Source organism: Dasypus novemcinctus, chromosome 26 (genome assembly GCF_030445035.2).
Source record: "Dasypus novemcinctus isolate mDasNov1 chromosome 26, mDasNov1.1.hap2, whole genome shotgun sequence".
NCBI classification, from domain to species: Eukaryota; Metazoa; Chordata; class Mammalia; order Cingulata; family Dasypodidae; genus Dasypus; species Dasypus novemcinctus.
Genome location: NC_080698.1, coordinates 9764234 through 9778048, shown reverse-complemented (window position 1 = coordinate 9778048; position 13815 = coordinate 9764234). Strand labels below are relative to the sequence as shown.

Here is a 13815-nt window from a genome sequence, read left to right as displayed (position 1 = left end):
CTCAGTGAGAATATATCTTTGAGGAATGAAGGTGAAATCTATTGAAGGGAAACTAAAAGACTTTGTCATAAAGAAATAATTTAAGACAATTATATTGTAAAGAAGCCTAAATAAAAGTAGGGCTTCTATTCTTTACTCAAACTAATAAAATGTTCATACTAGTAGATTGTGATAAATAACATATGTATAATTTAATGCCTAGAGCAACCACTTTAAAAATCTCTACAAAGAGATACTCAAGGGCTCTGTAAATGAAAATGGAATTCTAAAAAGTGTTCAAGTAACCCACATGAAGGCAAGATAAGTAAAACGGGAACAAAAAATAGAATAAACAAAACAATAAAATGGCAGACAAGCCCTCATGTATCAATAATTACTGTAAACATAATAACTGGTCTAAATATACAATTAAAAGGCAGAGATTGATGGAATGAATTTTAAATGACCTGACCAAACTATATATACTGATGTTTGCATGGTCTATACAAGAAACTCACTCAAATATCATGATATAGGTAGGTTGAAAGTAAAAGAATGAGGAAGCAGACGTGGCTTGAGCAATTGAGCTCCCATTACCACATGGGAGGTCCGTGGTTCGGTTCCAGTGCCTCCTAAAGAAGACAGCGAGTTGGCATGATAGGCAGGCGTGGCAAGCTGACACAACAAGATGATGCAACAAGAAACACAAGAAGAAGAAAAAACATAATGAGAGACAGAACAAAGCAGGGAGCAGAGGTTACTGGTGCCTGCCAAAGAAGAACAGCAAGACAGCAAGCTGACACAGTGGGCAGGTCTGGCAAGCTGATGCAACAAGGTGATGCAACAAGAGACACAAGTAGAAAAACATACTGAGAGACTTAGCAAAGCGGGGAATGGAGCTGGCTCAAGTGATTAGGTGCCTCCCTCCCACATTGAAGTTCCTGGGTTCAGTTCCCAGTGCCTCTGAAAGATACAAGGAAGAGGAATAGACACAGCAAGTGCTAACATCAGGGTGGGGAGAAATAAATAAGTCTTAAAAAAAACTATTAGCATTCCAGTTGATAAAATGGAAAAATTTTTTAAAAGTTAAAGAATGTAAACAGACATGCCATGCAGTATGCAGATATCAATCAAAAGAAAGCAATAGTGGTTATATTAACATCAGATAAATTAGACTTCATTGCAAAGAAAATTACCAGGGACAGAGAAAACATTACATAATAATGAGAGATTTAATCTGCCAAGAAGACATAGCTCCCTAAATATGTATGCACCAAACAATAGAGCTTCAAAATATGTATAAAAAAAAAAAAAAAGCCAAACTGGAAAAATAGACAAATCCACAATTGAAGTTGAAGACTTCAACACTACTCTCTGAACAATTGACAGAACTACTAGACAAAAACACGCAGCAGGGATATAAAAGAATAGCATCAACCAACAAGCTCTCACTGAAATTTATAGAACACTGTACACAACAACAGTATAATACACATTCTTTTCAAGCCCACAGAATATTAACCAAGATAGACCATCTCCTGGATCATAAAATAAAACTTAATAAATTTAGAAGAATTGAAACCAGACTGTATTCTCTAACCTTAACAGAATGAAACTAGAAATCAATAACAGCAGGATATCAGGAAAATCTCCAAATATTTGGAAATTAATCCTAAGTCAAAGAGGAAGTTGTCGTAGAAATTTTATAAAAAAACAAAACAATAAATACATTGAACTATAAAACTATCTGCCTCATGATCAGAGCATGAGGATTAAATGGGTGAGAATTAAAGAAATGGGGCCTAACACAAGGTGGGTGCTCACCAAATGGTGCACCTGCTCTCCAGGTCACGGTGCTATTTACTACCTCTCTCTTCTCAATGTTTTACCCTCTCCTGGGATCTCTGCCCTGCCTTTCTACTTCTTAGCTTTGTCCTTTCCAGTCTTTTCTTCCTCTTCCCTGCTCCTCTCTTAAATGAGAGCAGTGACTCATTGAGAAACCCTTTTGGCATCTGCTTTTCTCCTGCTTTGTTCTCTTGGCTTTGTGAGCCCAACCTCTCCCCAAACTTAAGTCCTTCCTCCAGGAAGCTAATTCCCGGAAGGTCTTCTCCAGCCTTACTTTATATCCAGGCCTTTCAGGGCCTTGGAAATGCCTTCTGAGGCTGAAGCAAGGAGGATCTGGCATGTCACTGAGTTTCTTATGTGCTGTCACTATGGTTACTATATTAGTCTATTCCTGCTGCCTTGCCTGAGGGAGGAAAGTCAACTGAAACTTCCCTGGGAAACTCCTGACCTCCTAGAGAAAATGGCATTCCTTTTCTCCTTTAAACTTCAGGACTATTTGCTTGAATTTGAATATTACTGCCTCAGGGAACTACCAGTTCACCTGGGGGAGTTTCCTCTTCACTATTCTGGAAGCTCCCTGAAGACTGGGTTGTGTCTGATGTTTTTTATACCTTCCACACCATAGTCACAGCGTGAAAGGGGAGTTCTGGGGAATGTGAAAACCTGCCTGGAAAAGGTTGGAACCTAAGTAGATAGGTCACTTTAAGACGTATCAGTTGTTTTCTTTTCAGCTATAAATGCCCTTTTTTACTACGTTGTAAAGATCTTTGTAAAATTATAGCTGGATTTACAAAGTACTGCTTTTTTTACAATGCCTATTCAAGCACAAGGAAGGGAACTTCATAATTCCTGTTTTTTCAGTCTTCATTGTCCTCCTTACATATAGTACCCTTAGCCTAACTTGAGCTTGGAAACACGTAGAAACTGAATTCTAAAACTAACAGAGTTGGGGAGCAGATTTGGCTCAATGGATAGAGCATCCGCCTACCACATGGGAGGTCCAAGGTTCAAACCCACGGCTTCCTGACCCATGTGCTGAAGCTGGCCCACACGCAGTGCTCATACACTCAAGGAGTGCCGTGCCATGCAGGAGTGTCTCCCATGTAGGGGAGGCCCACTAGCAAGGAGTGCAGCCCGTAAGGCGCCCTGCTCAAAAAAAGTGCAGCTTGCCCAGGACTGGGGCCACACACACACGGAGAGCTGACGCAGCAAGATGATGCAACAAAAAGAGACACAGATTCCCAGTGCCACTGACAAGAATACAAGCAGACACAGAAGAACACACAGCAAATGGACACAGAGAGGCGACAACGGGGGGGGGAGGGAAGGGGAGAGAAATAAAAAGTCTTTTAAAAAATAAATAAAACTAACAGAGTAGTATTCTTAAGTATGGAAATAACATTTTAATACAAATTGTGTGTGTGTGTGCACATATATATATGTTTTGTTTTGTTTTAAGTACCAGAAGCGGGTATTGAACCTAGAACCTTGTATGTGGGAAGTTGGTGCTAAACCACTGAGCTACACCAGCTCGCCCAAATTGGGATTTTTCATTTGTTTCCTTGCTTGTTTTGGTTTTTAGGAAGTGCCAGGGATAGAATCCATAACCTCGTACAAGGGAAGCAGGTGCTTGACCATTTGAGCTACATACACTCCCCTGGAAGTTACATATTAAACCATGTATCCTTAACTATAGACTTGTTCAAAAAAGCAGTAGCAGACATCAGAATAATCAGATCAAATGATTCTTTTCAAGCAGTTGGATGGAGAAGAAAATGGGCAGAATCTGGAGCTGACTGGCCAAGTGTCAGAGAGCAGACATTGTGTAGCAGTTCGGAGAGGAAGGGTAGAAATCCACCATTGCCCATACTGGAGTGTAGAGTGTGATAGATGACTTCTCTTGTTAGGTAGATGAAACATGGAATGGGATAAAGCCTGGGAATTCTGCAGCTAATGGAATATATTTATACATCTTCACTCAGTTGTCTTAATGATTTCTTCCCCCTACTCTAGCATCAAGAATGTTGAAAAATTGCTGACCTATAGCTAAACATGCCTTTTGCTGTTTTTCATACTGCTGGCCTTTAGATTTTATTACTGTTCTTTCACAAAAAAATCTTTCCATTCCTGACAGCCTTAGGTGGAAGGAAGATACAGTTAACTTAGGTACAAATAACTGCTTATCTTAGGAACCTTAGGCCAAGCAATTAACATTCTCCTGTCTGTCCACCAGCACATGAACATACACATATCTGAGAGGTGCTTGGTTGTAGCTCTGTATTAACTGTCTCCTGTGTCAGAATCTGTGAATTTGCAAGGGTCAAGGTTCTAGTCACATTCCTATCTTTCGTCTTGACTGTCTACTCCCATCTCTCCATTAATATAAATCCTATCCCTCCTTCACATCCCAGACAAATATCTAATTTTGCTACAGAATTACCCTTGATGACTCCAGCCTACTGTGATCTCTCTCTCCCTTCTCTGAATTTTTGTGGCATTTATTTCTAGTGGCACTACAATTCATTTAGCACATTTCATATGCTCTCCTGATCTGTTTTCCTCCTCTGTGTCTCTTTTTGCTGCATCATCTTGCTGTGTCACCTCTCCGTGTGGGCCAGCACTCCTGCACAGGGCAGCACTCCACGTGGGCCAGCACTCCGCATGGGTCAGCTCGCCACGTAGGCCAGCTTGCCACACAGGCCAGCTTGCCTTCACCAGGATGCCCTGGATTCGCATCCTGGACCTCCTGTGTGGTATACTGGAGCCCAATTGCTTGAGCCACATCTGCTTCCCTGTTTTCCTATAATTTTATCTTGTCTTCTCCCTGAGATTGTCACCTCCGTAAGGGGAGAAACCACCTAATAGTTTTATTGCTCCCCTTTTTTTTTCTTTTTCAGAGGGTTTACATGTGAAGCAGGCACTCAACCACTGAGCTACACCTGCTCCCCTCTTCCCTTTGTTTGAAGGTGAATCTTTCTTTTGACATTAAGCACACACATTTTTTATGTTTTTTTTTTTAATGTTTTTTTTTTTTTTTTTTTGTTCTATTAATGACCCCTAGGTCGTTCGAGCACCAGACAGCTTTTGACTGCCTGTGGGGCATCTGCCTGCTCAGGTTACAGATCTTTTTCTTCCAGTGATGACTCAGGATTGAAATATCCTTATTTTAAACACTCAGTTGCCAGAGTGCCTTCCATAATCCCCTAATATCTGTGGTGACCTAATTAGCTAAACCATAAATGTTCTCTTACACAGGCATTTACCAGATTTTTCATGTTCTTTCTTACAGGACCGGGTGACTTTTAGAAGAATCATAGTGAAAAACAATGCTAAAAAGAGGAAGATGTTTGAAACATTTATTGAATCTGTGCCTCTCCTTAAGTCACTAGAGGTAAAGTCTGTTTGAGTAAGAGTCTATTTACCCAGGATTTAGGAAAAGCTGTTAAAATGATTCCCTTGTTAGATTTTCAAATCATACTCTTCTAAACCATTTCTCAATTGTATAGATAATAAGTTTGGGGTTTTGCCTTATAATTTATGTGTGTCTCCATTATTTCAGGTGTCAGAAAGAATGAAGATTGTGGATGTAATAGGAGAGAAGGTCTATAAGGATGGAGAGCGCATCATCACTCAGGTGCGTGGGAACCTTGTACAGCTCCTTTCCTGGAAGTCACCGCCTTAAGGACTAACGTTGCCATTGGTCTCACAAAACTTCCCAAGTTATGCCACTCTTTGGTGCTCATGCTGCCACAGTACTAGGCCATGCTTCCTGCAGCCTCTGAAACCCGCTGACATGGACATCTTTTGCCATCATTTACCTTTCCTTGGCTTCTGGTATTCTTTAGGATTTCTCGTCCTTTCTCTCTCTCTCTCTTTCTCTCTTCCTTTTTTTGATTTTTGTTATGGGAGCTCTCACACACATACATATATACAACGCAGATTTCCCAATTTAGCCACTGTCTTTGCATGCAATTTAGCAATACTAATTTACATTCACAATATTGTGCTACCAGCACCACCATCCATGACCAAAATTTTTTTATTACCCCAAGCAGAAACCCTCTCCCCATTAAGCAATAACTTCCCACCCCTGATAACCTATAATCCAGTTTCTATCTCTATGTATTTGCTTATTCTAGGTATTTCATGTAAGTGAGATCATACAATATTTGCCCTTTTGTGTCTGGCTTATTTCACTCAACATGATATCTTCAGGGTTTGTCCATGTTATGGCATGTATCAGGACTTCATTCCTTTTTATTGCTGAATAGTATTCCATTGTGTGTGCTTGTATATGCGTAAGTGTATGTATAAACACACACACAAACACACACACCACCTTTTGTTTATAGAATGTCATTTTTTTTTACCCCAAGTAAGCTTCATATCACTTTGTTTTTTTGTTTTTTTTTTTTTAAGATGTATTTTTTATTTATTTCTCTCCCCTTCCCCACCCCCTCCAGTTGTCTGCTCGCTGTGTCCATTCACTGTGTGTTCTTCTGTGACTGCTTCTATCCTTAAATCAGCAGCACCAGGAATCTGTGTTTCTTTTTGTTGCATCATCTTGCTGTGTCAGCTCTCCATGTGTGCGGTGCCATTCCTGGGCAGGCTGCACTTTCTTTCGTGCTGGGCGGCTCTCCTTACAGGGTGTACTCCTTGCACATGGGGCTCCCCTACAGGGGGACACCACTGCATGGCAGGGCACTCCTTGCACGCATCAGCACTGCTCATGGGCCAGCTCCACACGGGTCAAGGAGGCCTGGGGTATGAACCACGGACCTACCATGTGATAGGCGGACACCCTATCCATTGGGCCAAGTCCACTTCCCTCATATCACTGTTAAAACCTAGAGGAAATAAGAGAATGGTGCTCTCTACTGTCTCTATGTTTGGCACAAAGGCACCCTCTTGGCTAACCTGACACAAAACTTGAGTCTTCAGTCTTCAATAATTGACCAGATTTGTAAGACATCTTTAGTATTTCCTTTCTGCCTTTTTCTTATGTTATTTTTGGGTATAATAAGGATTACCACATAGTGGGGTGGACCATTGTAATGAGTACTGTCTAATACATTTTTTTTTGTTTACCATGTTTGCATTTTTAATTATATGTAAGCAATAGTATATTAGGGGCTTTTCTGGGTGTATTCTTCTCTGCCTATGGTTCTTGCAAGAACACTGGTAAAATATCTTATTGCTCTGGGTTGGGTGATGTACCCATTCTTGAACCCAGTGAGAGGTCTAGGAGAAGGGAAGACTCAGATTGGTAGCCCTGAATCCTGGGGCCTGTATGTGGAGTTGGCCCTGCCTGAACCACAGACAAAAGGGGAGAGGGAAGCTCCTAACAGAAGAAATAAAGAACTAACAAAAAAGCTATGTCTGAGTGGCATCTCTAAGTATCTGATTTCTAGATGTCTTTAGGAATACTAATTCCTTTCATTAGAAATTAGTGGGGGGAGCAGACATGGCTCAACTGATAGAATGTCCGCCTCCCATATGGAAGGTCCAGGGTTCAATACCCAGGGCCTGTGTGGTAAGCCGGCCCACATGCAGTGCTGCTACGTGCAGGGAGTGCTGTGCCACACAGGCACCCCTGCGTAGGGGTGCCCAACGTGCAAGGACTGCACCCCGCAAGGAGACCCACTCTGTGTAAAAAAAGCACAGCCCTCCCAGGAGTGGCGCCTCACACACAGGGAACTGACGTAGCAAGATGACACAACAAAAAAGAGATGCAGTTTCCCCATGCTGCCTGACAATGCAAACAGATGCAGAAGAACACACAGCAAATGGACACAGAGAGCAGACGAAAATAAGGTGAGTGTTTCATCTCTCCCTGGGGCTCCAACATCAAAACCAAGTTCTCTCCTCTGCCTTGTCTTTTTCTGTATATTTACTTCTCTGTGTAAGAGTGTTTTTTTTATCAGCCCACCAAGGGGGCGGGGACTTGACCTGCAAGCTCTAATGACATGGTTGAACCAAAGCCCTAATCTTTTTTTTTTCTTTTAAAGATTTTTTTTTTTTTCTCCCCTTCCCCCTTGTTGTCTTCTCTGTGTCCATTCACTTGTGTGTTCTTCTGTGTCCACTTGCATTGTCAGTCAGCACTGGGAAACTGCATCTCTTTTTTGGTTGCATCATCTTGCTCCATGAGCTCTGCATGGTGCCACTCCTGGGCAGGCTGCACTTTTTGCACACAGGGCAGCTCTCCCTGCAGGGCACACTCCTTACACATGGTGCACCCCTACATGGGGGTGCCCCTACATAGCACGGTACTCCTAGTGTGAGGCAGCACTGCATGTGGGCCAGCTTACCATATGGGTCAGGAGGCCCTGGGTATCAAACCCTGGACCCTCCATATGGTAGGCAGATGCTCTATCAGTTGAGCCACATCTGCTTCCCTAAAGTCCTAATCTTAACATAATTAATCAAAGTTGTGTCAGCTGGATCTAATACAGTCATCCACCTCCCAGGTTTGACATTTTAACGATAGTGAGTCTTCTGATTCATAAGTATGCTATATCTCCAATTATTTAGATCTTCTTTAGTTTCTGTCTGTATTTTGTGATTTTCAGGTGTACTATTCAGATCTTGTATATCTTCATTAAATACATCCCTGGATATTTCATATATCTTCCATTATTGTAAATGGCTTTTTTTTTTTTTTTTTCAAATTTTAATTTCTGATTGGTTTGTTGCTAGTTTATAGAAATAGTTTTTTTGTTTGTGTTGTTTTGTTTTGTTTAATTATTTCTTCCCCTTCTCCTCCCCCACGTTGTCTACTCTCTCTGTTCATTCGCTCTGTGTTCTTCTGTGTCTGCTTGTATTCTTAATTAGGCGGCCATGGAAACTGATCCTGGGACCTTCCAGAGTGGGAGAGAGGCGATCATTCTCCTGCGCCACCTCAGCTCCCTGATCTGCGTCTCTTATTCTCTCTCCTCTTGTTTCTCTTGCTGCGCCAGCTTTCCGTGTGGGCCAGCACTCCATTTGGGCCAGCTCACCACACAGGCCAGTGTGCCTTTACCAAGAAGCACTGGGCATTGAACCCTGGACCTCCTATATGGTAGACGGGAGCCCAATTGCTTGAACCACATCTGCTTCCCTGTTTGTTTTTAGGAGGTACCAGGTATTGAACCTAGGACCTTGTCGTGTATGGGAAGCAGGCACTCAACCACTGAGTTAACATCCACTCCCCAGTGAGAGTTGGTTTTTTCATTTTGTTTTGTTTTCAGGAGGTACTGGAGATCAAACCCAGAATCTCGTACATGGGAAGCTTTCAACCATTTGACCCACATTTGTTTTCCATTTATCCCTTTTTTTAATTGAATTTTTTTTTTATTGCATTACCTAGAAACTTCAATTCAGTGTTGAATATAAGTGGGGAGAGCAAGCATCCTTGTCTTGTTCTTAATATTAGCAGGGAAATATTCCTTCTTTCACCATTGAGTATGAAGTTAGCTGTAGGCTTCATCAAGTTAGGAAGGTCCCTATTATTTCTAGTTCACTGAAAGCTTTTATTTTGAAAGGGTTGTCAGATTTTTTTCTGCATCTATTGAGATAGATTTTTCTTTTTTAGCTTGTTAATATAGTAAACCACATTCAGTGATTTTTTTTTTTCTCTCCCCTTCCCCCCCACCCTGGTTGTCTGTTCTCTGTGTCTGTTTGCTGCATCTTTTTTGTCCGCTTATGTTGTTGTCAGCGGCATGGGAATCTGTGTTTCTTTTTGCTGCGTCATCTTGTTGTGTCATTTTTCCGTGTGGGTGGCGCCATTCTTAGGCAGGCTGCACTTTCTTTGGCGCTGGGTGTCCCTCCTTACGGGGAGCACTCCCTGCACGTGGGGCTCACCTACGCGGGGTACACCCCTGTGTGGCACGGCACTCATTGTGCACATCAGCATTGCACATGGGCCAGCTCCACACGGGTCAAGGAGGCCCAGGTTTGAACCGTGGACCTCCCATGTGGTAGACGGACGCCCTAACCACTGGGCCAAGTCCGCCTCCCTACATTCATTGGTTTTTTTTTTTTTTTTTTTTTAAAGATTTATTTATTTATTTAATTTCCCCCCCTCCCCTGGTTGTCTGTTCTTGGTGTCTATTTGCTGCGTCTTGTTTCTTTGTCCGCTTCTGTTGTCGTCAGTGGCACGGGAAGTGTGGGCGGCGCCATTCCTCGGCAGGCTGCTCTTTCTTTTCACGCTGGGCGGCTCTCCTCACGGGTGCACTCCTTGCGCGTGGGGCTCCCCCACGCGGGGGACACCCTTGCGTGGCACTGCACTCCTTGCGTGCATCAGCACTGCACATGGCCAGTTCCACACGGGTCAAGGAGGCCCGGGGTTTGAACCGCGGACCTCCCATATGGTAGACGGACGCCCTAACCACTGGGCCAAAGTCCGTTTCCCTTCATTGGTTTTTGAATGCTAAACTGACACTGCCTGCATCCTGGAATGAACCCCACTTGTTGATGAACTAGTCGTATTAGATGTTGCTGGATTTGATTTTCTAAAATTTTGTTAAGGATTTTTGCATCTGTTCATGAGGGATATTGATCTGTAATTTTCTTTCCTTATGACACGTTTTTCTGGTTTTAGTATTATCAATAAGATTCCTGGTGGTTTTGATGTTTGCTAAGGTATAAGAACCATTGCTCTAGACCATTCCAAGGCTTGGTAATAATGCTCCTGCCTTAAGTATACTTAATGCACAAATTTGAGAAACTCTTTCAAATGTTTTTGAGAGGGAGAATAACTGGATGAAAATTTTGTTTTCAAAGCATAGTTCTGGCATCTGAAATATAAATTTGGTTTCAGCTTCTTTGAGTAATCAAGGATATGCAAATTAAAATCCACAATGAGGAGCTATTTTTGTACCTGTTAACTTGGCAAAAAGTAGAAATCTATCAATTCCAAGTAATGTAACAGAAACATTTAGTCACTCTTAATGGAATAGTTTAGCTGAACCATTTGAAGTACTCCTGTAAAGATGACGAGTAATGTACCAAGGTGGTGCATTGCAGTTACAGAAACCTGCTGTGAGGGTCCACGTTGAACCCCTGGGACTTAAGTGTGGAGAAGCGCCAAGGAAGCCCTCTTCCAAGGGCCCACTGTGGTCCAGGCACCTGCGAAGTGCGTGAGGCAGGGGGATCGGGGCTCTGAAAAGAGGGGAAGACAGCAGCAGCACCCTCTCATGCTGTACAACTCATGTCAGGATGGAGACTAAGAGAGGCCAGAGAGTTGGAAATTTGGAAGGCCATTATATCCAAATAAAAAATATAACATTTAATAACTGTCTTAGCTCCTTTATAAAACCTTTTTAAGTTGTGAAATGCATACAGAGAAAACTGCATAATAAAGCCAGTAAAAGTTTAATGAATAATTATAAAGGGAGCATCTGTTCTCGATTCCTATGCAGGTTGAGAAATATTTTAATTTATTTAATATTCAGTTAATGTTTAATGCAAGAATATTTTCACCTGAGAGCTCACCTTCTAAGTTCTTTTGTAATTAGAGCCCCTTCCACCTCCCTAGAACTAACCACTATCCTGATTTGTAACAGTCTTGTGTTTACTTTTCTTTATAGTTTTTACCACTTGTGTCTCTATCCTAAACAATATGTCCAACTCTTGTTTTTTCTTTTCATTTCTATAACTGAATTACAGTGTATGTATTCTTTGTGTCATACTTCTCTTGCTCAGCATTTGTCCACATTGTTGTGTGCTACTGTGGTTTGCCCATACTCAGTATGCCAGTACATGAATATAAACTATTTGCCTTTCCTCTGATGATGGACATTTCAGGTTTTTCGGGTTTTTAGCTGCCACTCACAAGACTTCTCTTTCAATTTTGAATCTACCAGATATTTTTCTTACATCCTAGAGCAGTTTTTATCCTTCTGAGCTGCTGGGGAAACTCCTCAATAAAATGGGTTAGGAAGTAGCCCGAACCTTACTAGATTTCTTTGGTGATTGAATGAATCCATGTACATAAAATACTCACCAGAGTGCCTGCTGGGAGTGAGCATACAGGAACGCCAGCGGTTTCTGCTTTATTTGAACCCCTCCCTTCATCATGCCTGAGTCTCTCCTGTCCTCCAAGCATATATGCATATCCTCCTCACCTCACTTTGATTCTACTCGAGCTACTGCCCTCTCTGTTTCCTTTCACAGTCAGGTGCTTTCAAAGTGTGCTCTCAAAATGTGGAGTGAGGAAGGCAGACACAAAATAATGTGCTAAGAATTCCATTTATATGAACTAGTCCATGAGGATAGATAGAAATCAGAATGTGACTACCTCGTGGTTCTGTCCAAGAAAGGGCAAGTGGGAACCTTCTGAAGGCTGTTAGTGTTTTCCTTTTGGATCTAGGTTGTAGTTTCGGGGGTAAATACAGATAGAAAAATGTATCAAGCTGTAGCCTTGAAATTTGAGCATGTTATATTATGGATGTTATATATCTAAACAAAGTAAAGAAGGCCCCAGACTCCGCCCTTCCCCACTGTCACCTCTGCCGATCTTTCCCATCACTCACCACCCCCTAGAACACCTTCTTGGTCACCGTTATATTTCTTCACCTTCAGGTCTTTATTACTCTTGACCTGCTCATGGCACTGAGTGTTGATGACCATATCTTCCTTTCTAAAACTCCCTCCTTACACTTAGAAACACCTCTCCCTCTTGATGCTGCCTCTGGCTCCTCCTTTGTTTTCTTCGTGGCTCCCTCTCCATCAGCCCCTGTCATGCGGCTGTTTGTTTAATGCCAGAACTTCATGGTACCTGCCCACCATAGCACAGACACCCCTCAGCAAAGCTGTGGGTTCTCCTCACACGGGGGAGCCATTATCTTGTGGTGGCTTGGGACTAGATTAATTCAGGGTCACTGGGCTCCAGTTGTGCCCACTTGGAGCTCTGTGTGGTAGCTGAAGGTCTTTAAGTATTATCCATGCTCAGAAAATTACAGCTTTTCAATGGAAACACAAAACACATGTGGAGTGAGAGCACATGATTAGTATTGAATGATCACAGAAGAGTGAGGGCTCAGAGATTGGGGTGTGCCTGGAACCGTCTTCTCCCATATCTGCTTACCAACACTCACCTCCATCCAGCTTTGGCTCAAATCTCATTTTCTCAATGAAGCTCTGTTGTATAACATAGCCATCCTCTCCCTCAGAACCCTAAATTCCACATTCCCCATTCCCTGCTCTTCTTTTTTTTTTTTTCCTATCATCTTCCAGCACAACAGTATAATTTATTTTCTCATTATGTTGATTGTTTATACTTCATTTATCCTACTTGGCTGTAACTTCCATAAGTGCTAAAGGTGTTATTTTGTCCACTGATATATCTCACATACCTAGACCTGTGCCTGGCACCTTTGAATTAGTTGAGTTACCTGAATGACTAGTTTAGCCAGGTGATTTAAAATCAAAACAAAAGAAAACCTGAGGCTCTGGGTGCTACCCACATGCTCAACCTTGCCTTCAAAACAGCCTCTGGTTATAAAAATGAATAATGCTGGGACTTTGTTGTGTTGTTATTTTTTCAAGACAAATAAAATATGAAAAGTTGATTTATGTATAAAAATCAAAAAATAAAAACCTGAGGCTCATAAAGGTGGCATCAGCCCACATCAAAGCACCTCCTTCAACCATGGCAGAGCCTTCTCCTGATCCCCTCCTTCCTCTCAAGGGCTACTTTTTTTTTTTTTTTTTTTAAGATTTATTTATTTATTTAATTTCCCCCCCCACCCCCGTTGTCTGTTCTTGGTGTCTATTTGCTGTGTCTTGTTTCTTTGTCCGCCTCTGTTGTCAGCGGCACGGGAAGTGTGGGCGGTGCCATTCCTGGGCAGGCTGCTCTTTCTTTTCACGCTGGGCGGCTCTCCTCATGGGCGCACTCCTTGCGCGTGGGGCTCCCCCACGCGGGGGACACCCTTGCGTGGCGCGGCACTCCTTGCGCGCATCAGCACTGCGCATGGCCAGCTCCACACAGGTCAAGGAGGCCCGGGGTTTGAA

General features: G+C 42.4%; 1 protein-coding gene across 1 annotated transcript in view; it reads left to right on the top strand.

Annotated features, from left to right (window-relative positions):
- Positions 1 to 13815, top strand: part of PRKAR2A (protein kinase cAMP-dependent type II regulatory subunit alpha) — a 125834-nt gene that overhangs the window by 104683 nt on the left and 7336 nt on the right. The window contains exons 7-8 of the mRNA XM_058288617.2: positions 5114 to 5215; positions 5384 to 5458. Coding sequence (XP_058144600.1) covers positions 5114 to 5215; positions 5384 to 5458 — 177 coding nt within the window. The remainder of the gene's footprint in view (positions 1 to 5113; positions 5216 to 5383; positions 5459 to 13815) is intronic.